The 27,058-nt window shown below is 42.5% G+C and overlaps 4 protein-coding genes and 2 non-coding genes across 11 annotated transcripts; 3 read left to right on the forward strand and 3 right to left on the reverse strand.

Moving 5' to 3' along the window:
* The first annotated feature begins 364 nt into the window (after positions 1-364).
* atraid (all-trans retinoic acid-induced differentiation factor) lies at positions 365-3,484 on the forward strand. The gene is made up of 7 exons (XM_054761141.1): positions 365-493; positions 675-805; positions 1,032-1,100; positions 1,210-1,281; positions 1,407-1,528; positions 1,622-1,722; positions 1,804-3,484. Exons 1-7 carry the CDS (start codon positions 401-403, stop codon positions 1,906-1,908), a joined length of 693 nt encoding a protein of 230 aa, XP_054617116.1. The 5' UTR covers positions 365-400; the 3' UTR covers positions 1,909-3,484.
* On the reverse strand, positions 2,201-7,508 carry eif2b4 (eukaryotic translation initiation factor 2B, subunit 4 delta). Its single transcript, XM_054761138.1, has 13 exons — positions 7,411-7,508; positions 6,936-6,973; positions 6,646-6,844; positions 6,399-6,584; positions 6,246-6,328; positions 4,638-4,729; positions 4,457-4,571; positions 3,734-3,810; positions 3,497-3,599; positions 3,265-3,392; positions 3,024-3,201; positions 2,769-2,949; positions 2,201-2,480 (listed from the first exon to the last, which is right to left on the reverse strand). The coding sequence occupies exons 1-13, from the start codon at positions 7,430-7,432 to the stop codon at positions 2,281-2,283; spliced, it is 1,602 nt and encodes a 533-aa protein (XP_054617113.1). The 5' UTR covers positions 7,433-7,508; the 3' UTR covers positions 2,201-2,280.
* A 9,316-nt stretch (positions 7,509-16,824) lies between these two features.
* Positions 16,825-24,296, forward strand: nme6 (NME/NM23 nucleoside diphosphate kinase 6). Of its 2 annotated transcripts, XM_054762533.1 has the most exons (9): positions 16,825-17,020; positions 17,174-17,269; positions 17,384-17,486; positions 17,629-17,668; positions 18,194-18,354; positions 18,480-21,761; positions 21,842-21,942; positions 22,238-22,474; positions 22,571-24,296. In XM_054762533.1, exons 2-6 carry the CDS (start codon positions 17,177-17,179, stop codon positions 18,629-18,631), a joined length of 549 nt encoding a protein of 182 aa, XP_054618508.1. In that variant the 5' UTR covers positions 16,825-17,020; positions 17,174-17,176; the 3' UTR covers positions 18,632-21,761; positions 21,842-21,942; positions 22,238-22,474; positions 22,571-24,296. The 2 variants fall into 2 exon arrangements, with proteins under 2 accessions (XP_054618508.1, XP_054618507.1); XM_054762532.1 differs by having other exon boundaries at positions 22,238-24,296.
* On the reverse strand, positions 19,490-24,432 carry baalcb (BAALC binder of MAP3K1 and KLF4 b). Of its 5 annotated transcripts, none has more exons than XM_054762529.1 (5): positions 24,338-24,432; positions 23,107-23,192; positions 22,817-23,029; positions 22,227-22,432; positions 19,490-20,579 (listed from the first exon to the last, which is right to left on the reverse strand). In XM_054762529.1, exons 2-5 carry the CDS (start codon positions 23,117-23,119, stop codon positions 20,412-20,414), a joined length of 600 nt encoding a protein of 199 aa, XP_054618504.1. In that variant the 5' UTR covers positions 23,120-23,192; positions 24,338-24,432; the 3' UTR covers positions 19,490-20,411. The 5 variants fall into 5 exon arrangements, with proteins under 5 accessions (XP_054618504.1, XP_054618502.1, XP_054618506.1 ...); XM_054762527.1 differs by having other exon boundaries at positions 22,817-23,044; XM_054762531.1 differs by having other exon boundaries at positions 22,817-23,048; positions 24,338-24,378.
* Positions 22,686-22,767, reverse strand: trnas-uga (transfer RNA serine (anticodon UGA)). The gene has a single exon. It is a non-coding gene; the product is annotated as a tRNA-Ser (tRNA).
* A 1,899-nt stretch (positions 24,433-26,331) lies between the features above and the next one.
* trnal-cag (transfer RNA leucine (anticodon CAG)) lies at positions 26,332-26,414 on the forward strand. Its single transcript has one exon. It is a non-coding gene; the product is annotated as a tRNA-Leu (tRNA).
* Positions 26,415-27,058: the final 644 nt, after the last annotated feature.

Consider the following 27,058-nt stretch of genomic DNA (forward strand, 5'->3'; position numbering starts at 1 on the left):
CAATCGACACAGAGGTTAAAAGAACATTAGAAAACGGTCCTATTTTTCTAGTTCAATATTTACTCTTGAATATGGAAGTTCTTTATTATATATGGGATGTATTTTGTGTGAGTGCTTTTGCGGGTGCTGTAATAGTTTTCAATAATGCCCCACTTTTTTGGTGGTACGAGCTAAAGTGCGTGTAAACAAGATAACGTTATAAGATAATGTTAATAATATCTATATTACTTATTCACGCCGTATAATTTGTTGGGAATTTAATTCATGGCAGTGATTATAAACGTAGCCAATAAAAGTAAGGAGGAAAACAGCCCCTAAAATCAAGTTGGGAATACCGTATGGAAAGAACATCCGGTCACGTGTCTGTTACTGTAGTATCATATGACCTCATTTGGTAAAAATGAAAGCTGGGAACGGCCAGCTCAAACCTACACTGATTGTTTTTATCATTTATTTGTGTTTTTGCACTACTCAGAACCTTAAAGAGCTACAGGTAAGATCAAGAAGTAATATGCTGTTTATTTAATCATTACCAGATATTACACGGCGTAATAACGACTAACAAATGAATAATAGTAGTGAAAGAAGCCCCTATGGCTGTTAGGATCGTATTTTATTTGTAATAATACATAAGCAGATAATTCTAGCGTTGGCTTTATTTGTTACAATCCAAGGTATGTAGTCGATGTAGCGGGACAGTCCTGGATGGCTCTGCAGTGGGTCTGTTTTGCTCCTCGTCCGCTGGTCGGATAGCCGGACGCTGCTGCATGGGGAATAAAACGAGCGACCATGAACGCATCATCGGGTAGGCATCTCATGCAGTGATGCCTTCGTCATTCAGGGAAATATAACAACATCCAGTTCAAAACAAAATACATATTTTGTAGTATTCACTTCTTGAATATATCGAATACATCTGTAATGATTATTTTTTTGTACATACATTATATATTCAGTATTTTCCCATTAATAATTCGTTTATTACTAATAATGCATACATTAATTACTATTGTTTTGTGTTTGTTTTTTAGGTTGGATCTGTCCAATTGCTCCCTAAATCATGTGGAGTATCTCCAGGAAGCATCCACAGCTTTATTGATGTATGTATGGGACGGAAGTTACTTGCTAAAATGCATGTTTGCTCAACAATACTTGAACTACCTTTAACGCCAATAAAGACAAATTCTGTTTGTATTCTTTCTTTTGCAGAGACCTCTCACGAAACACTCTTGTCAACATCAGCGACTTGGCATTTCAAGGATTTACTGAGTTAAACTACTTGTATGTACAGTACTGTATTTTATTTCATTTTTAATGATTTTTTTTCAGCTATTTTAAATTCATTCCTTTTTTATCACTATATGTATGTTATTTAAATAGTTTATTTTTGTAATTATTATTTTTAGGATTTTACCTGCAGACATCGCATGTCCTGGTGGGAATTCCTCCTGGGAAAAAGTGGAGCTGAAAGAGGGAAACTGGTTGTGTGAAGGCCAGAAGAATATGTGCAACCAAACCGGGCAGATGTGTACGTTTCCAGTGTTGTAACCATTTATATTTAAAGGCACACAAATAGCTGCTTATGTCCTAATTATTGATCCATACTGATATTGACCCACAGCCGTCCATTGTCCGGAGTTCTCCCAGTGTGGCCCCTTCGGTCCTGGCTTCTTTGAGTGCAGCTGTGCAGACAACTACTACGGATACAAGTGTCTCAGACAAGTCTGTTCCCTTTTTTGATTTTTCTTGCCACTTTCTTGAAAAAATAAAATAAAAGTTTTAAATTCCTGCATTTGTCAACAGGGGGAATTCCCAGGCTTCCAGGTGTTTGGGGCTATCGGTGCATCCACGCTGGTGCTTTCCCTCCTGCTGTGGGTCACGCAGAGACGAAAGGCCAAGTCACTGTAGTCTTTTTTTTTTTTCCTGTCAGTCAGCTCAAAGGGAATACTTTGCCCGTCACACCACTTCAGTATATGACGTCCTATGTTATGTAAATGTTGGGGTTTTACATAAACTGTTTTTATTGTAAGCCGATTCTTGATGGGTCGTAACCACTAATGCTGTTTTTAAGTTCTCCTTTTTTATTTTTCTCACCACCTAACTAAGCTCTATTTCATTTTTAAGAATATTCAATTAGTCTCTCATTTTTTGTAGTTTTCTGTGTGAAAAATAACTGCGTCTATAATACCATGATGAAAAACACACCGGATGCCATTCTTTTGTGTGTACATATATATTTATTATCGCATGCCAAAAGCACGTGAACCTGGCGCGCGCAGTTTACTGGTCGACATTTTTTACGCGTAGCACCACGGGAACCGACGTGCACGGGATCATGCCGAGCTCCGTGATGACCACATCCACGAAATCTGGCGGCGTCACGTCGTAGACCAGGTTGAGCAGGCCGAGCGAAGGCACTTCCTGCCAGTGCTCCAGCTGGGTCTTCCCCTTTCGCGTCACAATTAGGTCGTCAGGGTCGTCTGGGAATCGTTATGTTAAATGTTAATGTTTCAAACAAATGCTACATAATTTTAGATTAAGATCATTATAGATCCTTAAAGCAGGGGTGTCCAAAGTGTGGTCCGCGGCTGTATTGGCCCATGGCACAATTTAAAAATACATTTAAACAAGAAAATGGGGGGAAATAAGCAGTAATTTTACAAAAATAACGTTGAAATATTAGGAGAATAGAGTCAGAACATTACAAGAAAAAATGTGTTCATTCTATGAGAATAAAGTCAGAACATTAGCGCGGTTCTGTTCCTTACCGAGTTCATTGGACACGAAGGAGTCCGTCTGCACCCTGTCACAGAACTTGTACGTCTCGCAGCACACCAGCACAGGCACGTTGAAGGCTTTGGCCACCAGAGCTATTTGCGACGTCCCCACGCGGGACATCATGTAGCCGTTGGCGAGCAGCGCGTGAGCTCCGAGGAACACCTTTGACACCTATCACACGCGACAACAACCTTGCCTGCACCAAAGTACCACGGACAACTGATGTGCGAGTGTGTGGCGCTCACTTCGGGGAGGATGTAGGAGACGACGGAGATGAGGACGTAGGTGCATCTGATGCCCCTCTGGACCAGGCGCCTCAGGGCCTCCCTACCTTCCAGCCGAGGCCTGCTGTCCACCACTATCACGCGGAACTTCCTGCCCATGTCGAAGGCCTCGCACAGAATGTGGTTAACCAGCGATGAGCTGAGAAGGATGCGAGCGTGGGTTCCAGAGTGGGACATCTGTGATCTGAATGGACCACCTTACCATCCGTAGACGAGGATGACATCGCCGTCGCTGATCTTTTCTATGGCGATCTCTGCGATGGCTTTGGCGGCAAGGACTATCTTTTCATTGATGTAGCTGTCAATGCAGCCGAGCAGTTTGCACTTTGCCTGCAGGGAGGTTGAGAAGGAGGTGAGGTTCTGTAAACACACTCCGTCTTATATAAAACAGCCGTTTTGGATTAATTAAACATAAAAACAAAGGTAACATTCACCACTTCTTCTTTGCAATGACTGGGAATGTTGGAGATCTCTTTCTTGATGTATTTGATTGCATTGCCCATGCTGGCCGACAGAGGGCGACATTGATTCAGAAAGCTGCAGAGGGGAAACAGCAGAAACATAATAAATATGACAAAAATATACAACATTTACGTAAGAAATGCCTCTTAAAAATGCACTTTTAAACCAAAATAGATCAATGTCAGGGATTTTATCACTTTTTTTTTTACCTGATGTAAGGTTTCAACTTGTTAACCAAGTCTCTGGACAGCTCTTCATGCAGAGGTGTGGTGTAGTCCCTTATCACCTGATCACATAACACAACTTTACTTTATTAACATATATTCTAATATTTTCCCACATCATCCAGTTTGGGAGTTAAGGGTTAAGTTGCGTTTTGTGGACATCGAAACTGAATGTCCATAAATAGCTTTGGTGCAACCTGTTCGCCCTTGTTCGTGAACACATTATAAGGGGACTATCTGTAGCATGTTGTTCCAACTCAGTGCAGCAGATGGCATCGTAACTCCGCTGCTTAACATACGTCGTACACAGAGGCCTGGGCCGGTTGCTGGTTGCTGGTTTCAAGGTATGAAAATGTCACGGTTTCAAAACCGTTGTCCGTCATACCGTCCTATTGTAGCGGCTTTGTCTCTAAATTTGTAAAGTGTTCCGACCTCTCGCAACAAATCCAGCAACTTTTTCTGGGCTTCGGGGATACTTTACCCTGCAGACTCTAACACGAGAGAGCGCATCGCTTTTCTAACAGCACTCACAGGGCGGCTCCGTCTGTCCGTCTTGCTTGTGACATTGACAAAACCTCACAAAAAGTAGCGAGAGAAGAAAGTTCATTTGTATTATTAAAGATATTTGTTTTGCTTTTTATGTTTTTCGCTCATATTTTGTCTCCTACAGCGGCCATAAAATTTACACGGCCAATTATGCAAATGTACCTGTTTAAAGGCGTGCAGCAAGGCCACGGAGCGAGCGTTGGATCCTGCGACGATGCCCTCCGAGTACTGGAGTCCGAGTCGAACAATAGCAGGATGAATGACCGAGGAGGGAATGCTAGCAAGGGAGCATATTGTTTTATGACACGCCATGTAAATGTGCTGCAGAATAAAGCCACTTTACCCGACTTGCTGCGTTAGAGGAGCTTTGCGGCTATACTGGTGAAGGTGTGAGAAGAGGCTGACCCTGTGGCCGTAGTCTGACCGCAGCGGGATCTACAAAAAACAAAACCATAGCACAGATGGATCAGTTGTTGCGCATAAGGCGAGAGCAAAAAGCAACCACAGCAAAGTCAATGCATGCACAGACACGCCAAAAGCGCACTAGAGAGCGCGTGCAGCCTGTTCCAAAAGCAAAGACAATTCCCTCTGATAGTCTGCACAGCAAACAGCTACGTGTTGTTCCGCTTTGCTTTTGTACCTTTTCAGCAGCAACGTGCTCTGGTGTCTGCAAGAAATGCTCAGAATGATCACATGCTGCTAAAACTGGCAAGGGACGTCAAACACAACCCGGGTTGTCGGTGAGTTTACAGCCGTCCCTCGAGATATCCACAGTCGATTATCGCTCCCTCGCTATAGCGCGGGTTTTTTTCAGAAATTAATAAATGCGGGCTATTTTTCGTGGTAGATTATGGTCCATTATTAATCAAAACATATTAAAATACGAGTGATATGCCGTATTCTGGTCAGTAGGTAGCAGTAATGACACAAAACATTGAGACATTACCTTACATGACATTACCTTAACACTGCATGAAGTCAGCCATGGCATGTCCTACATGATAGAGTGAAGAAAAGTTCTCCTCCCATTCCGTGTAGAAGTGGTAAGTTTTTGTCTTCTTAAGTTAAGAAGTAATAAATTCGAGGCTAACTGGTTAGATCGCTAGCTTGTTAGCTCGCTAGCTAACAGGTTTGTAATGTAGTAGAGCCTACAGGCATCTACATAGCAGGCATCTACGGTACATAGCAGGCATCTACATAGCAGGCATCTACATGCCAGGCATCTACGGTACATAGCATGCATCTACATGCCAGGCATCTACGGTACATAGCAGGCATCTACATGCCAGGCATCTACGGTACATAGCAGGCATCTACATGCCAGGCATCTACGGTACATAGCAGGCATCTACATGCCAGGCATCTACGGTACATAGCAGGCATCTACATAGCAGGCATCTACATGCTAGGCATCTACGGTACATAGCAGGCATCTACATGCTAGGCATCTACGGTACATAGCAGGCATCTACATGCCAGGCATCTACGGTACATAGCAGGCATCTACATGCCAGGCATCTACAGTACATAGCAGGCATCTACATGCCAGGCATCTACGGTACATAGCAGGCATCTACATGCCAGGCATCTACGGTACATAGCAGGCATCTACATGCTAGGCATCTACGGTACATAGCAGGCATCTACATGCTAGGCATCTATAGTACATACCAGGCATGTACATGCCAGGTAATGTGGCTTCATATTAGCATAGTCACGCAAAAGTATGATTTCAGACAAAATACTTGAAATATGGTCATAAATTATGCAAATGTTATTGGGGGGGTGCTTTGGAACACCACCGTCCAGATGCCATGTCAGCTTTCATGCAAGCGGTGTGTTCATTAAAGACACCTACAAGGACACAGAGCGATATCACCCCTCGCTTACTGTAGATTGGTGTTTTTATTGAACTCTATAGTCTTTCTATTAATGCGAGACAGCAGCCAACCTGTTGTCTTTCCAGCTTCTTGGCCAATTTCCTTAAAACATCAGGGTTGTCCACTTGGATGTGTTCAGGAAGCCTCTTCACCACTGGAGCAAAAGACAACAAATGGTGGGAGAGTTTTCTTGGGTCATTTCACTTTCTTGAAGCGGATGTTACCTGGCTGCAGCTCGCTCTGCGGCACTTTGGGTTTTGAAGGGGCAGTGGCCTGGGGGCCCGTCTCTCCCTTCTTGCCCTGTTTGCAGTTCCTCTCGGCCTCTTGTCGAGCTCTCCTCTCAGCTTTCAGCTCGGCTTTGCTTTTGGTCGGCTTATCTGCAGTCTCGGAGGCAGGCACTGTGGAAGGAGCTGGCACAGAAGAAGGTGATGCAATGCGATGTAATACGGTGCAAAATGCACGGCGCCATACCTTGCTGTGCTGGTGGTTTTGCAGGTGGAGCGGCGGCGCCGGTGGCAGCAGCAGCAGCAGCAACAGCAACAGAAGTGGCAGGCTTTGTCTCATTTTGATGCAACGTTGCGTCCTCTTTTTTTTCTTTGTTTTTCTTCTGCTGTTTCTTCTCTTTCCTCAGCCGCTGCTTCTCCTCTTTGCTCAGCTCTTTGCCTTCGCTCTGTGCATCGTGATAAAAAAGTAAGTGATAACTAACCGTAATCGATCCATATATCAATGCAATATATAAATGCAAACACAAAACCACTTGCCTTTGCGCGCGCTATGTCCACTTGCTTGTCAGGTTCATCTGCAATAGTTTATCTCACACTTCAGTTACATTCATAGCGGGAATTGACATGGGTTTTTTTATGCCTTTCATTGCCGAGAGTCCAGGATGTTGTTAGCTAACTGTGCTTTTCTATTTAGCCATTTCAGAAAAGGGTTCTGGCCCTCACGGATACAGTCACACAAACACAACCTTCCTAGGTTATTTTGTGAGTTAAAAAAAACAAAACAAGATGAGATGATGCAACAACATTTCAAGCCGACTGGGACCACTCACTATCACTAGCTTCCATGCTAAGCATTAGCATCGGGTTATCATTGTTCCCTGTGGGTCAAACCAAAACATTTCAACACAAGCTGTGAACGCGCGTGAAATGTGTCCCATCGTTCAACACGAAGCGGACAAAACACACCAAAAGTGTGATAAACCGCAGCTGCTGAACACTCTCTCAAACTCACCTGTCGCTCCACTGTCAGCCATCTTTACGACGTACGTCACTTCCTGCACCGCGGCACAAGGTGTTCACCCAAATAATGCATATCGCCCTCTAGTGATTGGGAGGTGCCGCTACCACTCACCAATAGCTATTACGGTGCGTGTCTTTTATGGGGAGTAAAGTTTGGAAAACATTATTTAAGGAACATTGTGTACTATTATGAAAAAAAATACACTTTGGCTTAGTTTTATAGTGCATCTTTCCTGCCAAAACATCCAGTTGTACGGCAAAACTACCTTCAATATAATGGAATTTGCAGGCAAACAAGGAACTCCTTGATTTGATTCATAGCTAATTATATCGTTATTTATGGGACGTACATAAAACATGAATGCTGATTATTTAATTGCCGCATATTTGCTAGCCTGTGCGTTTTTATTTTCGTGTTTGGATTAGATTCAATTACACATTCACAAGGTAACAAAATGTAGTTTGGCATCTAAGCAGAGAATGTCTCACTGTACGTACAGGAATATAAAGTGAATTAATATACAGCTTGACGTATAAATGGTCATATATGTTTACTGAGATGGTATGATGCTAAAACACAGAATAGGGTGCGATGATGATGTCATCCGTGAATGAGTTACTCAGGGACCAAAAAATGCTGCTTAAATTATTATATTTATTTTGTCATTATATTTTTCATTTTATATGTAATATATAAATATGAATGGAAAATATTGTGAAATGAATTCAATATTTCATTTATTTAGTCGGACCGCACGATGGTCTGGTGGTTAGCATGTTGGCCAGCACAGTAACAGTCTGGAGATCACCACTGGGTCGATTCTCCCTTGGAGTTTGCATGGTCTCCCCGTGCGTGCGTGGGTTTTCTCCGGGGACTCCGATGTTGGGTTAATTGGCGACTCTAAATTGTCCATAGGTGTGAATGTGAGTGTGAATGGTTGTTTGTCTATATGTGTCCTGCCATTGGCTGGCTGTGTGTGTACCCCGCCTGTCGCCTGAAGTCAGCTGGGATGGGCTCCAGCATGCCCCCGTGACCCTAGGGAGGAGAAGCGGGATAGAAAATGTCTAGTCAACATGATTTAAAATCACGTGTGTGTGTAATATATGCACGTAATGACGTGAGTATGTGTCAAATTCATATTTTCTAAAAAAAAAAAAACAAGAAAAGAAATGCAATTCTTGACTGAATATTTCAAAATAAATTAAATAAATTCCACGCTGTGCTTGTTCAGTTATTTTATTGATTTATTGACTTCTCACGTGCAGCATTAACACACAGGGCACAGACAGTACACACCTAATCATTCAAAAAACAACAACAATCTGCCAGGGTTACTACGGCAACATCGGTGGCGTCCGCTGACTGAATGCACGACGCAGTAGCTGGTTGAAGGGGACCAAACCTCACAGAAACACCTGACTTGGTTCCGTTTGACCAGCCACAGCAAGGTGTGTTGCTTTTAAAAAAAAAAACAAAAAAAGAGGGGAGCAATGGGTGCACTCTGCAAGGTTGTCTTCTTTGGTCTTACCTAAAGAAACACACAGCGAGACACATGATTAAGGGAGCGTCTCTTAATTACAACATGTTAACAAGCTGATAGCTTCTTTTTTTTTCGAGAACCTTTTGACCTCCCCTCCCCTTTTGTGAGCATCCTGTAGCCGCTATAAAGGGTGACAGCTGTGCTCTGTCAATCCTCCTTGACCGTCAACAGTTGGGGGGGGGGGGCAGGCTAAAATCGGCCGGGCCTTCTTTCACCTGTCGTCCCGACACACGCTCGCACATAAAACGCACATTACACCATCCCCCCCGCCGCTGAATGTGATGCTTGAGTCCCCTTGAAACCACACACTTCCTTACATTCCATAAGTGGTGAATTAATATGGGGATATAAGGAAGCATGTCCTCACAAGGGGCAACAACTGGAACCTGCACGGGCACAATGCAGCCTTCAATACACACAAAACCCCCAAATTTATGCCCGCATTTGGCGTTTTGTAATGCAAAAAAGTGTTAAAATGCAAAATGTGTGACATTTTAGCATGAAATACAAAACATAGCATGATTTAGGCCAGCTTTTGGTGTTAAAATGCAAAAAGTGTGACATTGTAGCCTCAAATGCACACAAATACCCACCATTTATGGCAGAATTCGACAAGTCTGCTAAAATGCAACATGTGTGACGTGTCAGTACAAAATACACACACATACCCACACGCATAACCTATGCTGGCGTGTATTGGTTTGTGATGGTGAAATGTGGGACATTTTACCATGGAAACAAACAAATATCCATGACTTATGCCACGTGGCAGTTTGAGACACTGAAAGTGTGTTAAAATGAAAACAAATCCATGATTACGCTGATGTGTCTCGCCACAGGGCCTTTCTCTCAAGGGCTGCAAAACCAGTAATAAAACATTGACAGACTGCACTCAAGCTAGATTGTCCATATTTTTACTCACCATTTTGGATTTTGGACAAGATGGAGGTCACGGCGGACGGTGGCGGTGGCGGACTCTACCTAACAGTAACTGCTCTTGGGACAGTGTAACAACAGGACATCCCTTTTGATTCTCAGCTGCCCGAGGCCTCGAGGCTCGTAAAAGCAAAGATCAAACCACCGGATTTTAAATCTAAACTACAATCCCTAATTTGGCCCTTGTCAACTCAATGTGTCAGGCTGCCGCCTCCCAAAAAGCCCTTCCCGGGAACCCCTCCACAAGCAACTCCTTCTTTCCTTCCGAGCGTCCTCCTCCGGGCCCAGGCAGGGTGCCTTGTCCCACAGCAGGCCTCGCATGTCGGCCTTTTCTATCCCCGCCGAGGCGAGCCCCCCTCCAAAGTGGCCTCCCACCTGTTGGTGTCCTTTAGGAAGGCCCGGGCCTCTCCTTGCGACCTCCTGTCCGGCCCAATCAGGGCCCGTGACAGTGGGGAGCCGGTCTGTGAAATCACACCTCTCAGCTGTTCACACTGGGCTGGCTGAGACACCCTACACCCCCCGAAAGACACCCCACCCTGCCTCCATTTTACGCCGAATGTCAATGGATTCTTTTTTGGAGAAAGACGGGAGAAAGCGAGGGTGACGGGCAGGAACAATGCATTGACTGTAGGGCGGGCATGTGTTGGAGCATTTCGGCGGGTTGCAGCTGAAGGTTTCTGACATGAAACATAACCTCAAGAAAAAATAAAGACAACCTTTGTCTGGCTGAATGACACGAAAAGTAACATTTCTAACAATTTCCATCAAACTGAGCACCAGGAAAGACTGAAAGACTTTTCTCAGGGAATAATAATGAAAACTCCGCCGGGATTGACCTTGGCGGAGGTCCGCACTCTTCAGTACAAAACCAACATCCACCAAACTTGAGAAAGAGGCAAATAATACATCGAATTGGGGATCCGTTGAAGATGACTGAACAGGCACCATCGTTGGTGGGCCAAAGTATGAGGATCTGAATAGAATGAAGCACAGCTCGGGTCAGAACTTTACCAAGGAGGATCAAAAAAGACGTCAACTTAAAAGGCGACACAAAAAGACATTCCGCTCACACGTGTGCAGCGTTACCTCGGGTTTCCAACAGCCCATACTGGAAACCAAAAGATGCGATTTTTATTTGGGCTGTTAAAAAAAGTTAAATCAAAGAAAGTGAAATCAAATTAATCACAGTTTTCTCATCAATTAATCATGATTAATCAGCATTTGCAACTATGTGAAATGTTCCCAATTTTACGGCGTTTTACGAACACAGAGATAAACTAGAGAAGCAATCGGAGAGCGCAGCCCCGACACCTACTGTGCTGCCCGTGCTATTATTTCATGATATCAATACACCACACGGTGGCGCTGTTATGATCCCCCATAGGTTGTCCTCTACTGACTGGAAATTTCTCACACAGCTCAAAATGGGTGAATCTACGATGCTGTAACTTTAGGATATTTTGACGAATCATCACAATATTTGGTACACACCCTCAGGGGGCCGATAAGAGCATGATTGTACAATTTGAGCAAGATTGGTTGAAAAACATGTTCGCCATCAAGCAAATTGTCTTTGCAGGGGCATGGGCGGGGCTTAGCAACTGATTGACATGACCGCATGTGGCCTCCAGTAAAAATCCAAAACTTTATGGACATCAGTGTGTCAGTATGTGTTGAAAATATACTAAACCATTCCCAATAAGGTTCGACTTCAGCAAATGAATGACCAGTTTTTGGCGTCTTCCTTTATTTGTCATGAAATAATACCAAAAATAAAAAGAAAGGAACAAAGAATATGTGAGGTCTTGGGAACGGGTTGCACAACCGTTTCTACTTATACATCTTCCTTCAAAGTCGTTGTGAACGCGTCATTGGGTGGACCGCGTCGGCCCATATTTGACCGCCAGCGGGCATCTGTCGGGGACCATATGGCCATCAGCAGCACGCTGGAGGAGAGCGGAGGGTTCATTTTCCTCTGCAGCAAGCACAAGCCGCTTCCACTAAGGTCAACACCTGTGTTCTAAAATCAGCGCCGGGGTTGGGCGTGATCGGAACCCGGGGGCCTCGTTCACAGAAAGCTCCAGCTCAGAGAGCAGAGCGAAAGGGGGGCTTACACTGAAACCCAAGGCGCTCGCTATTTTTGAGGCACTCTGCGTCCACAAATAGCAGCGCTTTTTTTTTGTTTTGTTTTATTTTGTCTCTTTAACGGGATGTCGTCTAAATTGGACAGTTGTTGGATAGTTCCCATGGCCCCCGGCCAGGGTGCGGGCCGACCTCAAATGCAACATTTCCACTAATGTCAGCTATGCGCCAAGGCCTCGCCGCGTTATATCGGGCTGCCGGGAATATCAAATGACTTTTGTGGCCGATGGAATGCTTCGGCCGCTCACATCAGACACAATGGCCCGAGCACAAATCATAATCTCACTGTTCCTCTTGACGGAGCGGCCGATCGCTGCCGCTTGCTGAGGGCTCCATGTTCTGCCTCTCATCAGCTTGTCCCATTTTGCATGATGCATCTGCCATCCAGCCCTTGTTTTAATCACTTTGCTTTACTCGGTACCTGCCTGCTGTTTTCCCCCCAAAACTGGGTCACTCAGTTTATTTTTATCTCACATTCACATACAGGGGCCCCCATTTGCTAATCACTTTGCACCCCTCCTGGTCCAGGGAGTTCATCACACACCCGAGTGCCACTTTAGAATAAGCATACCCTCATAAAGCGCTATTAATGGTTTGTAAGTATTACGTAATCCTTTGTTACTAACTTTATTAGCCATTCATGTCATGAACACTTACTTGTAGGATGTTTATCAACTTCTTATGAAGTGTTAGTGGTTGATAGTGATGTGATGATGAACTGTAACTAAAGCTCATTATTTAGTATTTAATTTAGTACACAATACATACAGTAACATGCGTACTGATACGCAGTACAGACGGCATCCGGCGAGAAAATGAAGCGAAAACCATTAACTGACTTGCTGTGGTGACAGGGAAAAATCTAAATTAAAAAATAAAAACATATAAAAGTAAACTGATTTTTTTTAAACAACAAAAAAAACTTTAACATCTAAAAAAAAGTCAGTTTTTATTATCAAAATAAAAACTCAAAAATTAAAAAAAATTTAAATTAAAATTAGAATTTTTTTTAAAGAAAAGGACTGCTCAAAACCCAAAAGTTTGGGATTTTTACTGGAGGCCACATGCGGTCATGTCAATCAGTTGCTAAGTCCCGCCCATGACCCGGAAAGACCTTTTGCTTGATGGCGGCCATGTTTTTCAACCAATCTTGCTCAAATTTGACACGCATGCTCTTATCGGCCCCCTGAGGGTGCGTACCAAAGATCGTGATGATTCGTCAAAGCTTCCTAAAGTTACAGTGGGGGTTTCGTAGATTCGCGCACTGAGCTGTGTGAGAAATTTCCAGTCAGTAGAGTATAACCTGTGGGGGGTCTTAACAGCGCCACCGTGCGGTGTATTTGTCAGAGAAATACATGTAATAGCATGAGCGACCCAGTAGGGGTGCACGTTGTGACAAATTTTCACGCTTTTGTGCACAGCGGTTCAAGGGTAGAAGCGTTCGCTTTCACAAGCAAAAGCATACACTTGATAAATGTCTGTTAATTATTTGCATAGAATTCTTAAGGAGCTGGGATAGGCTTCATAATTCTAATTCTTAATGTTGTTTTTAGCTCATTTCTGAGCATCATGTGAACATTTCATGAGGGTTATCGTTAAAACGGTTTCTAAATATTGATTACTGGTTCATTTGTGCTGCATCAAGCCTTACAAAATGCTAAAAGCCACGAGACAAAGTAACCGCAGCCATCTGCCCTTATGAAGTATTATAATTGTGTATTCAGCAAATGGGCAAGGAATTAGCTTGGCAACACTTGATAAATGTCTATCCATTCTCTTCTAATCATTTGTAATGTTGTTATTAAGCAATAAAGAAATGCAAATGGCCTCTTATGAAGTGTTTCTAGTCGTGTATACATGGGTTATGAGGTGTCTCATTAATTAGTCACTGAAAAATACTAGAGCACGGCACCGCCGGTACTTTTGAAGTCACAACAGAAGACACGACAATTGAACGGAATGAGACGCGTGTCGAGTGCTGCTGACTCATTAGCTGCTGATAGGGGATTAATGCCACCCTCTGTCCTTCCCTGGGCACGCCAGTTGCCAACGCTGAGGTTGACGCAGCTGTTCCGGGCAGCCGCCATGTCCCGTGCGCTGAAGCAATGCAGCAAAGGAAAAAGGTCAAAAGTCACTGCATTTAGGCTAAAGGGGAGAACAGGTGACAGGAGGAGGCAAGGACGGATTGCGTGGAGGTCATGAGAGTTGAGAGTATGCATTTTAAGCACTTCATCACACGCCGCGACTCTGTATCAAACACAAAGTCATGAGGGCGCCAATGGCCGACAAAGGGTCAAACACTAAAGCCTCGTCTCCGCTTGTATCTTTTGCGCGGCGTCCTAATGAGGGCCTGGAGACACAAAGGGTGTTACAACAGGAAAGACCAGTCTTCATTTTCTCACCATTGGAATAATTAGGACATGAAAGGATTGTGTAGGAGGGTGTCATGTCCTCCTCCGAGCGGGTCCTTTTATTGGTCAGTGACAGGTGATCAGTTGGACACATTGCAACCAAACTCTTGACGAAGTAAAAACAATGAGTTTGTTCATTTGAGTTGCTTTCAATGACATCATTCATGCTGACAGACAAGACACAATCGTCCATCCATCCATTTTCCTCCGCTTATCCGGGTCCGGGTCACAGGGGGAGCAGTCTCAGTAGGGAAGTCCAGACTTCCCGGTCCCCGGCCACCTCCTCCGGCTCCACCGGGAGGACACCATGGCGTTCCCAGGCCAGCTGTGAGACATAATCCCTCTGGCGTGTCCTAGGTCTGCCCCGGGGCCTTCTCCCGGCCGGGCGTGCCCGGAACACCTCACTGGGGAGGCATGCGGACTAGATCCTCGAGCCACCTCAACTGGCTCCTCTCCATGTGAAGGCGCAGCGGCTCTACACTGAGCCCCTCCCGGATGGCCGAGCTCTTCACCCTAAGACACAATCATTCAAGTATTAAGCCAAAAATAGTTTCACTGTTTTTTTTATTAAGCATTATTTATTTGTATTATTATTTTATTTCTTATTAGTTGTCACAGTCAGAGGAAACTATAAAATGTATTCTATTATTACATTGTATTATTACGTATTAAATGTTTCAATATTGCGATTGGCTGGCGACCAGTCCAGGGTGCACCCTGCCTCTCCCAAAGTCAGCTGGGATAGGCTCCAGCACACCCTGGCGACCCTAATAGGAGGAGTAAGCAGCACAGAACTGGAATGGATGAATGTTTCAATGAAGAAAATCTTATTTTTCTAATGAAAAATATTTAATTATTTGTATTTTTAGCTTTTCTTTATTTTTGCATTTTAAGAAATGTAAAAAAAACCCAACATTTTTTGTGATTGACGTGATCGGCAAAAAGCAATGATCCAAAGAACCAAAATGGTGAATTCTCGGGTGTTTTTGTCACGAGCCTGACATGATATAAATGTATTGATAACAAAGTTCTCCACTACTTAACACTTGTTTTGTCGCCACAGTGGTCCCATGCGCGCGTACATCTTAGCCAGAGAGGACGCCATTCGCCACTGGAGGGAACCGATGGGTCCCACCAAGGGGTCCTCCCCGGGGTCTCTGTGGGCTTAGTGTGGTCTCACAGACACACAAAACATGGACCCACAGCTCAGGTACTGCAGATGTGATTGTTGGTTTTTTCTAGCATAGAAAGTAGTGGAACTTCTATTATATTATTATGTAGTCAATGATTCAATGAAAAAAAATGTATTTGTCAAGTATTTTTCAAATAAAAAATATTTCATGATTTAAATGATTTGTTTTTATTTGATTTTTAGGGTAGGTGTATGGAATTGAGTCAGAATAGGTAAGCTGTTTGTAAGATATTATGATTTATTATAATATGAATATTATTATAAAATATTGTTGGGTAATGTATTTGAGTATGTTATAAATTTACACATTAATTTGCATGAAAAAAAGGACTGAACTGTCGTGTAAACATAGAGAACCACAAGCTCAACTAACCCTAACTCACTTTAGTCAACACTTTTTGGCATAAAAGTCAATTCTCATTGGTGCCGTGTTGGGCTCATTCGCACATGCTCTTCTTCTTCAGACTGTGTGGGCCCTGATGGACGGATGAGTGTGTTGCACCGCTGAGGGCCTGCGAGGGTCGTGGCTCAGCTGCCCACCAAAAGGTACCAGCGACAACTGCACACGGAAGACAGCAGCGAGATGAAACGCAGAAGAAGTTTATGTTTAAAGCATGAATAAAAGATTAACTGCTCTTTGCAGCTTGACTGCTGTCAGTATGGTGACTAATTTAGCTGTTGTAGCTGCTATTGTAGCTATCTATACCATGATGGCGGGTGACAGCTGTGTCATATGACCAGGCCAGGTGGGACGTCACTGTAGACCCTACAGTATGTACTGAGGGACTTTCACCCGCTGACATTCCTCCATCCTCTTCTCCTCTTTTACAGGGTGTGGCCATGTTGGCACAGTTGGCAATGCACTTGACATATTTCTACTCATGTCTGATCCACCGCATTGTTTAAATACCGCAGGCAAGAGTCACAGTTGCTTCCCCAAACAATTTCTTATCAGACATGTCATGTTAAAAGCGCAGACTGACAATGTATTGTCTTATGTTTTGTCTACAACGCTTAAATTACGACATTTATAGCTGCATTATTTATCCTCTCTCCAGTAAGTGTGAAAATAATTTCATAGCTAATTAATTTGGTTAAAAAAAAACAACGTATAACTACAAGCGGGTCAAATATTCTTCCACCGCTGTTTCTGTCACTTGGACCACTTCCGGGGACATATTTGACTGACGGACTCACTGGGCCATACCGGCATCCCAGCCCTAAATACATTTTATAGCTGTTTTTACGTCTACGCACGATGAAACATTAAACAAAGACGTTTAAGAGAAACGTTAAATATTACCGACATGATGGTGGAACTTCTTGGTGTCCTTTGAAAGATAACGACCCTTTTTACGAGTCCACAAAGGTCGACTTCCGGTAAGCTAACCTTTAGCTGGAACGCGTTGTTGTGGCACTACAGTCTCAATGTTAGCTTTTTTTTAAATGGCGTGGCGACGTGTACACAGGTACAATTTCAACATTTTGATTCACCATTTATGATACAAAGTGGCCCCTTTTTTCTTTTTTTAGACAATGTTGCTGACAAAGTGTCGCCTGTCCAAAGCGCTGCAGCTCACCCTGGCGGTCATTAAACCAGATGCAATGGCTCATCCTCTCATGATGGAGGTACCAATCGATAGCACACTTTGTTTCTGCTTTAATGGAATTGTTATAGTAATGCGTGATTTACTGTTGTCATTTTTATACAATGCAACATATATGTGTATTTTTCTCTTACAGGCGCTTCACCAAAGCATCTTGGATAACAACTTTGTCATTGTTCGACGCAAAGATCTGGTGTGGAGAAGAGAAGACTCTGAGAGGTTTTATGCTGAACATTCAGGTGTGGCAACAACCTTTTTCCACGCACACCTTCACGGTGGCGATCCATGTAGAATTAACATTAGTCTAGTTTAGCAGATGAGCAGGTTGTTGGTTTTAATGTTCCATATTGTAGCTTTAACCATTGTTATGTTGCTCGTTAGGGCGATTCTTCTATCAAAGACTTGTTGAGTTCATGTCAAGGTAAACATTATGCACAGACAAACCAAAACATACTGTATGTATACATACACATGCATCTCAATAAATTACAATATTGATTATATACCAGTAGTTTACAATATTGACATATTTTTGACAGTTATTGTCAAATTTTATGATATGCACAAAGGAAGTATTGGATCGTAGAACACACGACATACATAGAGCTAGCGCCCCGCCTCTCCTCACTGGCACAAAGACACTGAATGACTAACAGGAGGGTTCCCTCACGCCGTTCATTCCGCTATAGAACCAATGGACCCAGGTGTTGAGACAGATGCACAGAGTAAACCCTCTTGCATGCACATGTCAATATATTGAAGCCAGCAAAATGATCAAGTTTGTTTTTATTTATCATGCGGTTAATTGATTTATCGTTATCGTGACAGACAAAAAAACCCTAACATGATCTGCAAAAAGCAATGATGCCAAAGAATTATTTTTTTAGCATGATATAAATGTATTAACAAACTACTACACTACCTAAGACTTGTTTTTTCGCCACAGTGGTCCCATGCGCGCGTACATCTTAGCCAGAGAGGACGCCATTCGTCACTGGAGGGAACTGATGGGTCCCACCAAGGTGTTCCAAGCCAGATACACCTCCCCGGGGTCTCTGCGGGCTCAGTTTGGACTCACGGACACACGAAACACGACTCACGGCTCAGGTACTGCAGAAGAAATGCGATTCGTTGGTTTTTTCTACTGTAGAAAATATTGGAACTTGATTTTGTCTGTTCCAGGGTCAAACTGTTGTGATCAATAAAGCAATCTTCCACTGTCCTCTGTATAGATTCTACCGAGTCTGCAAGACGAGAAATTGCTTTATTCTTCCCAGACTTCCGTGTTGAGGAGTGGATGGAGATGGAGGAACCCGGCTTCAGATCAGGACAGATACATTACGACCATCGCAAACACATCCACACACTCGCAGCAACGAGCTGACCCCAGATCTGCTCATAGGGTGTTAGTTACTGACACAAAGAAATAAAGACCTTTTTTTTTTTTTTTAATTGTCATTATAAAACACACAAATCCAGACAGAGCAAAAGACACAGGAGTACAAACAACACATGAAATAGTTCACTTCACTGTAAATAGTGCAATCTTCAATGTCGGCATCCTGAGACATGTGCCCTTTTATCAATACTACCAAGGATTTATTTGTGACTTTAGTACACAGTTACAACCTTCCCCACTTAAAAACAAGCCTTTTGATTGTGCCATGTCATGAAAATCCATCAATTGACTTTGTGTTGTGACAGATTTGACATCCTGTAAGGTGCGATACAGCTCTTTTATCAGAGCTGTCTTTTAGTCACAGTTGACGAAAAACACCGACTGACAATGGCCTTCGTTCCCTGCTTAATTGTTATTTAAGTGTGTCGTTATTACCCAAAGAAATACTGAAAGCATACTTTTTTTTGGCCGAACTACACTTAAAAACTAAAACTGAAGACAATTGATACTGTCCATATGGGGCAGCTAAGTCGGGGGTGTCCAAACTTTTTCAACTGAGGGCCCCATACTGAAAAATCAAAGGATGCGGGGGCCAAATTTTAAATCACCCCATGTTGATATGCAGAGATGTTTTTTTGTAATTTTATAATTTCTTTATTTTGAAAAAAGAGCCTGCATCAGCATTGTGTTATCTGTGACAAAGCGTATTATTAGTATGAACTTTTTCTCTTTACATTGCACTTTTTAGCTATATATATTGTTTATTTTTAAGAAGATTTCCTCTAAAAAATTTCTTGTAATATTACGACTTTATACTCATAATAATTTGACTTTATTATTTCAATTATTTTATTATTTTTTTGTTTCTGATATCACTTTTTAAAATAAATTTTTCAGCTTTATGCTAGTTTTTTTCTTAATATTGTGACTTTCTCAATATTTAATCTTTATTCTTGCAAAATTACTTCTTTTTTTCTACTTTTGCTTTTTTTTGTTTTTAGTTTTCTTGCTTAATTGTATTGATTGTGTTTTTAGAAAGTGCCGAGGGCCCCGTAAATGCCCTCCCCTGCCCCCCAGCTGCACTTTGGACACCCCTGATCTAAGTGAATACTAAATATAGGAAATTATATTAAATAAATCTAAGTATATTATTCTGATTTATTCTCACAGTAAACATAGTGCTTGCAGTTTAGAAAACAATATTACACTAACACAAACTTTCCATAGAAAGCACTATTTTCTGTGGTAAATACTTCACTCATTAATGGTAAGTGATAAAATAATTGTTAAATAGTTAAAAAGTATTTTTGCTGTCCAGTGTACAGCATGTATCTCCAAATATTGCAGTTTCCCCCCCCTCTAATCAGCAGATACGAGCTAATCATCGGACAGCAACAACGGCAAGGTTCCAGGTGCCCCACAATAATGACATACGGTACCTAGGAGCTGTTTGTTGACGTGATCGAATGAATGACCTATGCAGCAGCTGTCCACTAGGGGGTGTGCATGAGTTATTGGCTTCCCGTTTGGTCAGCACTCACAGTATCTCCATCCTATCGCATACAGTCATTGCGTATATAAACATTTTTTGTACATCTTCTATGGCCAAAATACAGTATAACACAGCAACAATCCACTATGAAAATATACATTATTTAATAAATCACAATGAATTTGTTCATAAATCTGCCTCTCGTCTCGCCATCCTTGTGCGCTTCCCAGGCCTTGCTAGTTTTTGTCTTCTTTGGTTTCTCCCAACGCGCCCTCAAGTGTTGAGTGTGGCCACCTGCTTTACCGTTTCGGTGGTGGGTTTCATGACCTCGTAGGTGGTGAGTGACTTCTTGACCTTGCCGTTCTTGTCCACCTGGTGGATACTCTGCGTCACCGTGATGGTCACCTGCTTGGTGGACATGCGGTTGTCGTGCCATTTGGTCTGGGTTTTTTTTACGTCGGGGGACAAAAGACAGCACCATGTCAAACTGCAGTAAGAGCGATTTAGCTTTTTTGTAGCATCAGCTAGCTAGTTTGCTACTCTTTGGGCTCAGGAGGTAGAGCGGATCGTCCAGAAACGGGAAGGTTGGTGGTTCAATCCTCGCTCCCTCCACCCAGTCACTGTTGTTGTGTCCTTGGGCGAGACACTTCACCCACCTTGCCTCCAGTGCTGGTGTGTGAATGCGAATGAATGTTTGCTTGTGGTCGGAGAGGCCGTAGGCGTGAATTGACAGCCATGTTTCTGTCAGACTACCCCAGGGCAGCTGAGGCTACAGATGTAGCTTACCACCACCGGCGTGTGACTGAGGAGTGAATTAATAATGTTTTCACTTCATTGTGAAGCGCTTTGGGTGCCTTGAAAAGTGCTATAAAGTCTAATCCGTAGGAGTGTCACAAGATCTCGCAACATTAGTAGCCTCGCCTCCACGTACTGGGACAAAGAGGCTGAATGGCTGAGGGGAGGGTTCACTCGCTCCGTTCATTCCACTGTGGCACCAACGGGCACAGGCAGATGCAGAGTGAACCCTCTTGTCATCCAGCCTGTGTTGGTAAAGAGAGACGAGGAAAACAAACACACATGCATGCACGTGTCAATTTATCGAGGCTGGCAAAATGATCAACTTTGTTTTTATTTATCGTTCGATTAATCAATTATCGTGACAAGCCTACACACGATAAATGAAAAGGAACTGGATAATTTTGCCAGCCTCCACATGTTGCCATGTGCATGCATGTCTGTTCTCCTCGTCGCACGCTAGGAAGAGAGTTCACTCTGTGCATTGGTTCAGCACCCGGACGCTTCGTAGACCAACAGTGTTCCATAGAACAACGCAGTGAGACCTCTTGTCAGTCATACTGTCGTGCTGTCTCTGTGGGAGAAGGCGGATCCGCTAGTAGGGGTGTCATAAACGAGACGAGACACAAAATTGGGCAAACCAGATGACATTTTATCATTACTTTTAAGAAAAATCCAATGAAAAAATATTCAAAATATATGACGATATATTGCAATCTATTCATTTAATTCTGCACTCTGTGTGGACTCCGTTCATACTGTTGTTCTAGGGAACAAGCGAGTGCTGAAAGCAATGCACAGAGTGAACCTCTTTCTGCCTAATTGGAGGTAAATATGGAGGCTGGCAAAATGATCGAGATCATTTTCATTTATTGTGTGACTCATTCATTTATTTGTTATTGTCCCAGGCCAAGTGCCCACGAGAACAAGAAATCTTGTCAAGAGATCTTGTGACACTCCGAGCCGCTAGCATTCAAAGGCAAGGGAGCCTCGTGGGGAGAAATGCAAGGTAATGTACTTGAAATTAGGAGGACAAAAGATGATTGGCCAGCCAAATGCCACATCCCTCGTATGGGACGATTAATAGCAAAAAGCAAAGTGAGCCACCAACTTTGTTGAATTTGTTTGAATTCATGTTAAAATCTTGTTCTCGTAGAGCCAATCTTGTGACACCCCCACCGTCATGTGTTACCAATTTAAGAAAACATCAGCTTCAGCAACAAAAGCGGCTATAAAAATGATAATCACATTGTTTTCCACATACACAGATTTTTTTATTGTGTGGTCACTCACTATTTCTTCAGTGTGTAAGACACTTCTGCACTGCACCATGGTCCCGGGGGCTGCCAGCGCCCCCTCCTGGGCTGGAGGGGCCGGCATCTTCAAGGGGCTCCCGGGCTTCACGTCGCCGAGGCTGGCCTCCGAGACGGCCGAGCAGACTTTGAGGTAAGCCTGAGCGGGAAGCGGCAGGCCGTCAACGTCCTCAAAGAAATCTGGAACTGTGATGAAGCCTGGATTAATCTAAGGAGCTCTTACGTACAGTATGTAGAACACCATCTGATAGATGAAAAGGCTGATCATGTGTTGCCATGGTCCTGCTGTTTGATATAGCTGCCTTATTATTGTGCCCTGTTTAGTCATTCAGCTGCTTCAGGCCTCAAAGCACAATACAGGAGAGCCGGCAATTGGATACTGGGGGTTCAGGGAAGGCCCTATTCTTATAGTTTCTAAGCTCATCCAAGCAAGAGAGAACGCTGCAAGCAGGGTTCAAACCTGCACGGGAAAAACCCATTGGATTTCAAGTCCAACACCTTAACCGCTCAGCCATCACAGCTTTCATAGCAAATTGTTGTTCTCTCAATCGAGCAGACCGGTGCTCTTACCGGGACTGACCATCTTCTCGGAGGTGAAGCAGGCCTCAGAGCTCTCTGAGGGGATGCTCTGGATGGACGACAGCGGGATGTCCGCATCTGTGCTTGTCAACCACATGGACTCCGTCTCTTTGGTCCAGCTGTCCAGGTAGCGAGGCTCCAGAGCGTCGGTCCTGCTCCCGCCGCAGCCCATGTCTTTAGCGCCTGTTTCCTCGCTGTCTAACCCTTTGGCACAAGACGCTATCTATCATTAGTCAGCTGGAGAACCCACACGTGACTCCAAATGTTCAATATTTACTTACGAGGTGTCCTCATGAGACTTTGCTAGCCTTCAAATGCAGGTTGAGGGTTCCCCATCACACTTGGCTCATTTGCATGCTGGATACACCTGAGACAACAATAACAAGTCATTGGAAAAATAATCTTTCTATGTCGCTTGTCCTCACTAGGGTCGCAGGCTTAAAAAAGTAATAGGAAATAAAAAGCTTTAAAAATAAAAAAAAAAACCACAAAAACATCATCTTAAGAAAAAGGCTATACAAATGACTTTTTTGTATCGAAAAAAAGACAAAAAATACCATAAAATACATTTCAATGACTTTCTATTTGTATTATTAGTAACCTGGGTTAATGATTGGCAGTAACACGCATTTTTATGCATTACTATTTTTTCTCCAGTGTCAGATTTAAAACCAAAATGTCAGCTGCCCAAAAACTGCTTAAAAAAAAATAATTTTTCCCACTCTTTTATATTTATTTGAAATGATTATTATTATTATGGGAAACAGTAGTGCCATCTGGTGGTCAAATACAACAAATAAAAATAGCCGGTAGTCCATATTGACGTCGGTATTAGTTTATGGTACGATCACAAGTAGAATTTACAACGGGATATTTTTGGGCATGAGGAACAAATATGTCAATAATTAATCATAATAATAGATAATAAAAAGTGTCGGCTTCCCAAAAATATTATATATATGTTCCCTCTTTATTATGTATTTATAATGATTATTTAGGGGATAACACTTGAAAGGTGAACTACGATCAAAAATGGCATTGAAAATGGGACATTTTTGGTTCATGAGGAACAAATGTGTCACTTTTTGTGTAGCGTTGCCATTTTTTTCAATTCTAAAATGTCCTGAAGCTGAATATTCTCTGGCAAATGTCATCTATGATCATTCAACTCGGCCATACTGGCTTGAAAATAAAATAAAAAACTGAATTGCACAACATGTCCCCATGATCTCTTAAAGGGTTTGTAGCGGTTTGTAATATTTTGCTCGTAGCTATATGAGAGTGTCTAAAGATGCCACCACAAAAACAAGCATACTGTCCAATGCCTACCTATACGCAGTGTCCAAGTGCACCGACACAAATGAGCATCTTTTTAGTTGCAGGCAATGCTGACAAAAGCGCCGTGACAGCGTGACATCAGTGCACATAAAACATTCTTAATGGTGGCAGGCAACAGCCCCGTTCATCCCGGACACCACAGAAACGATGAAGATGATGATGATAGAGGCTTACTAATGATGGAGATTGTCTGTTTTTGTCTTTCCTCCTCTGCTCGATGATCCTGCGTTTAGTCAGTATGGCGCCCCCCCTCGGCTCATGATGATGACACTGCCCCCTTTCGTCCCTGACACAAATACATTCTTTGTTAAATTTGAAAACATCTATTTTGTTCGCGAAGATTCTCATCGGTTGCTAAGTAACATAAAATGCAATAACCAAAGCTTAGTTTAATTGTCAATCCTAACGAAAGGATTTAAACGAGAAATGACGTATTGCTAAGAAATAGTATTTAATGCAATGCATTTTGGCTTATAGTGTTACCTGGGAGGTGTCTTTTGCGTAAAAGTACAAAATCTGCCTGTTAACCACTTAAATTGGAGAGGCTAACTAGTTAACTTTGTATGCTAGCGGCGGCCGTCTCTTATGTCCCTGCAGTGATCCCGTAGCCTGTGCAGTGTGGTTTAAAGAATATTAATGAGTGCAAAGGTTTCATAAAGGTATTTTATATTAGGAGTGTAAAGATGACTATAGGGGTATAATTTAATGTCTACAGAGCGCTAATAAGTTTAAAGCCGGTTTGTCGGAAGTTCACTTATCTCGGTAGATAAAGGAGGGACGACTTATTGCTAAGGTGTCGATTTATTGTAGTTTGAGAAACCGTATGTTCCTTAATAACCCTATATAAAGTATGTTCATTTTAAGGCCAATATACAGTAACTTAAACAAAACTGGTATGCAATTAAAGAGGTTTGGTCACGTCACACAAAAATACATTTGAAATTGTGATTTTTGTCTGCGAAAGGTGGTAAAATGTACATGTATTTAACTGTTTGTATCCATTTGATGAACTACGCCATTTGTATACATTGGATATTTTATTTTCATAAGTCTACAGTACATTTATGAAACTAAAATAATGCATTTATGTTCATTTGTGTGATTAACGCAATGGATAAAATACACGCAGCAGTCACAACGTTAGGTACAACTGCACGAATAAATCTAAGTTAGTTAGCTTCACCACATCTGACAGGTCAAAATCATGAAGTGCTTCACAAGCAAATGAAACAAATTGTGTCATTGCAGTTTGTGGTGATGTAAACTGCACTGCATCATGCTGAAAACCTTTTCCAATATTTTTACCCTCCCGTGTAACTAAATAAGTTCACCACAATATTAGAAACAGCTCCCAGTGACGATGCAGTGCAGCTGTATACCATTATAGCCACAATAATAAACGTTATGCATGTTGACTATTATGCCCACAAGAGGGCAGCCACATTCTTTCCTTTTACTCATTTTAGACTATCCTACGGCTCTAACTACTGCAAACATAGTACAGCACAGTATCATACCGTGCTTACTTGACGTTTGTCTAATTTGATGTATATCATATGATGTTTTTTTTTCTTTTTAATTATATACACCGATCCTTTTTCCTTGTGCCGCTGCAACTGCACTAATACAATGAGAAGTTGCAGCAAGTAATAAGTGATGCGTGTGTTGCCAACAATGAAAAGCCTCAGCTGTGCCATTGATTCACTAATGGCATCACTTGCTTTACAAAGCAGAAAGTTGAATTGTGCAGCTGTAAACAGAAAACACCAACATTTTTTGCTATGGACTACAGTATGTGAGGTGAGTTTGGTATGGAGCTTGCACGCGGGCAGCTGAATCAAAAAGCCCGTGAACTCCTCCTCCTCCTCCTCCTCCTCTCTTCCGTCTCCATCCTTCCTAATGAATCTTGCTGGTGGAGACAGTGTGGTCAATATGCGACCAGACAGCTTTGATTTGTATGTCCTGCACCTAGTCTGTCCTATCAGACAAGTAGGTCAATACGTCTTCCGCATTACCGCTGCTATAAATGTGCAGTGTGACTACACTGGTTCTCCATCACCTTCTGTATGTGAGCTGTTAACGTGCATATGATATCAAACAATGACGCTTCAGCTTTATTGTTACTATTTAACGTTTTTATATGTTTTTTGGTGCTGAAGGTGGTACGTGTCAGGATGGCCGAGCGGTCTAAGGCGCTACGTTCAGGTCGTAGTCTACTCTGTAGGCGTGGGTTCGAATCCCACTTCTGACATGTATGTTTTTATTGAATGGCAGTTTAATTGCTGTGTAAGATGCATTCCACCAATTACAATCTTTGGTTTATATTCTTCATTAAATCAAATACCAGTTTGTTATTTTCTTTGAATACTCATTTGACTAAAGGACGGGAATAAATCATATTTGAATAATAATGGCAATGGTAAAAGCAATTATTGTGAACTACATCGATGAAGATAATTAATTTAAATAGATTAAAATTAAAATTAACTTTGGCAAAATGGAAACAACTCTTTAATGCACAAATGTATGTGTTTTGAAACCTGCCACTTACCCGTCCGAAAAGCGGCAAAAGGCATCCAAATGTTATTACTCAGATCGTTACATTTGTATTAATCAAATAGCCATTATAACAGTTACACAAAGTAGACCAATCACGTTCGAGGTTTCAACACCCCGCGACCAATCAGCGTGTAGAAATTCGCCCCTGTTAAATATTTGACCAATCACAGATGAGCGCGAGGATCCAAACGCGGAAGTGGGGAATGATTCCATGGCGGCGCGTTTGAATTCGATCTGTTGGCCAACTTGTTTTCGCCTTAACTGTGTTATATGGATTTATTCCACAGAGTAAAAGTACATTTTATATAATTGTTAATCTCATTCATGCTTCACGTA

The sequence above is a fragment of the Dunckerocampus dactyliophorus genome, chromosome 19 (assembly GCF_027744805.1).
Source record: "Dunckerocampus dactyliophorus isolate RoL2022-P2 chromosome 19, RoL_Ddac_1.1, whole genome shotgun sequence".
NCBI lineage: Eukaryota > Metazoa > Chordata > Actinopteri > Syngnathiformes > Syngnathidae > Dunckerocampus > Dunckerocampus dactyliophorus.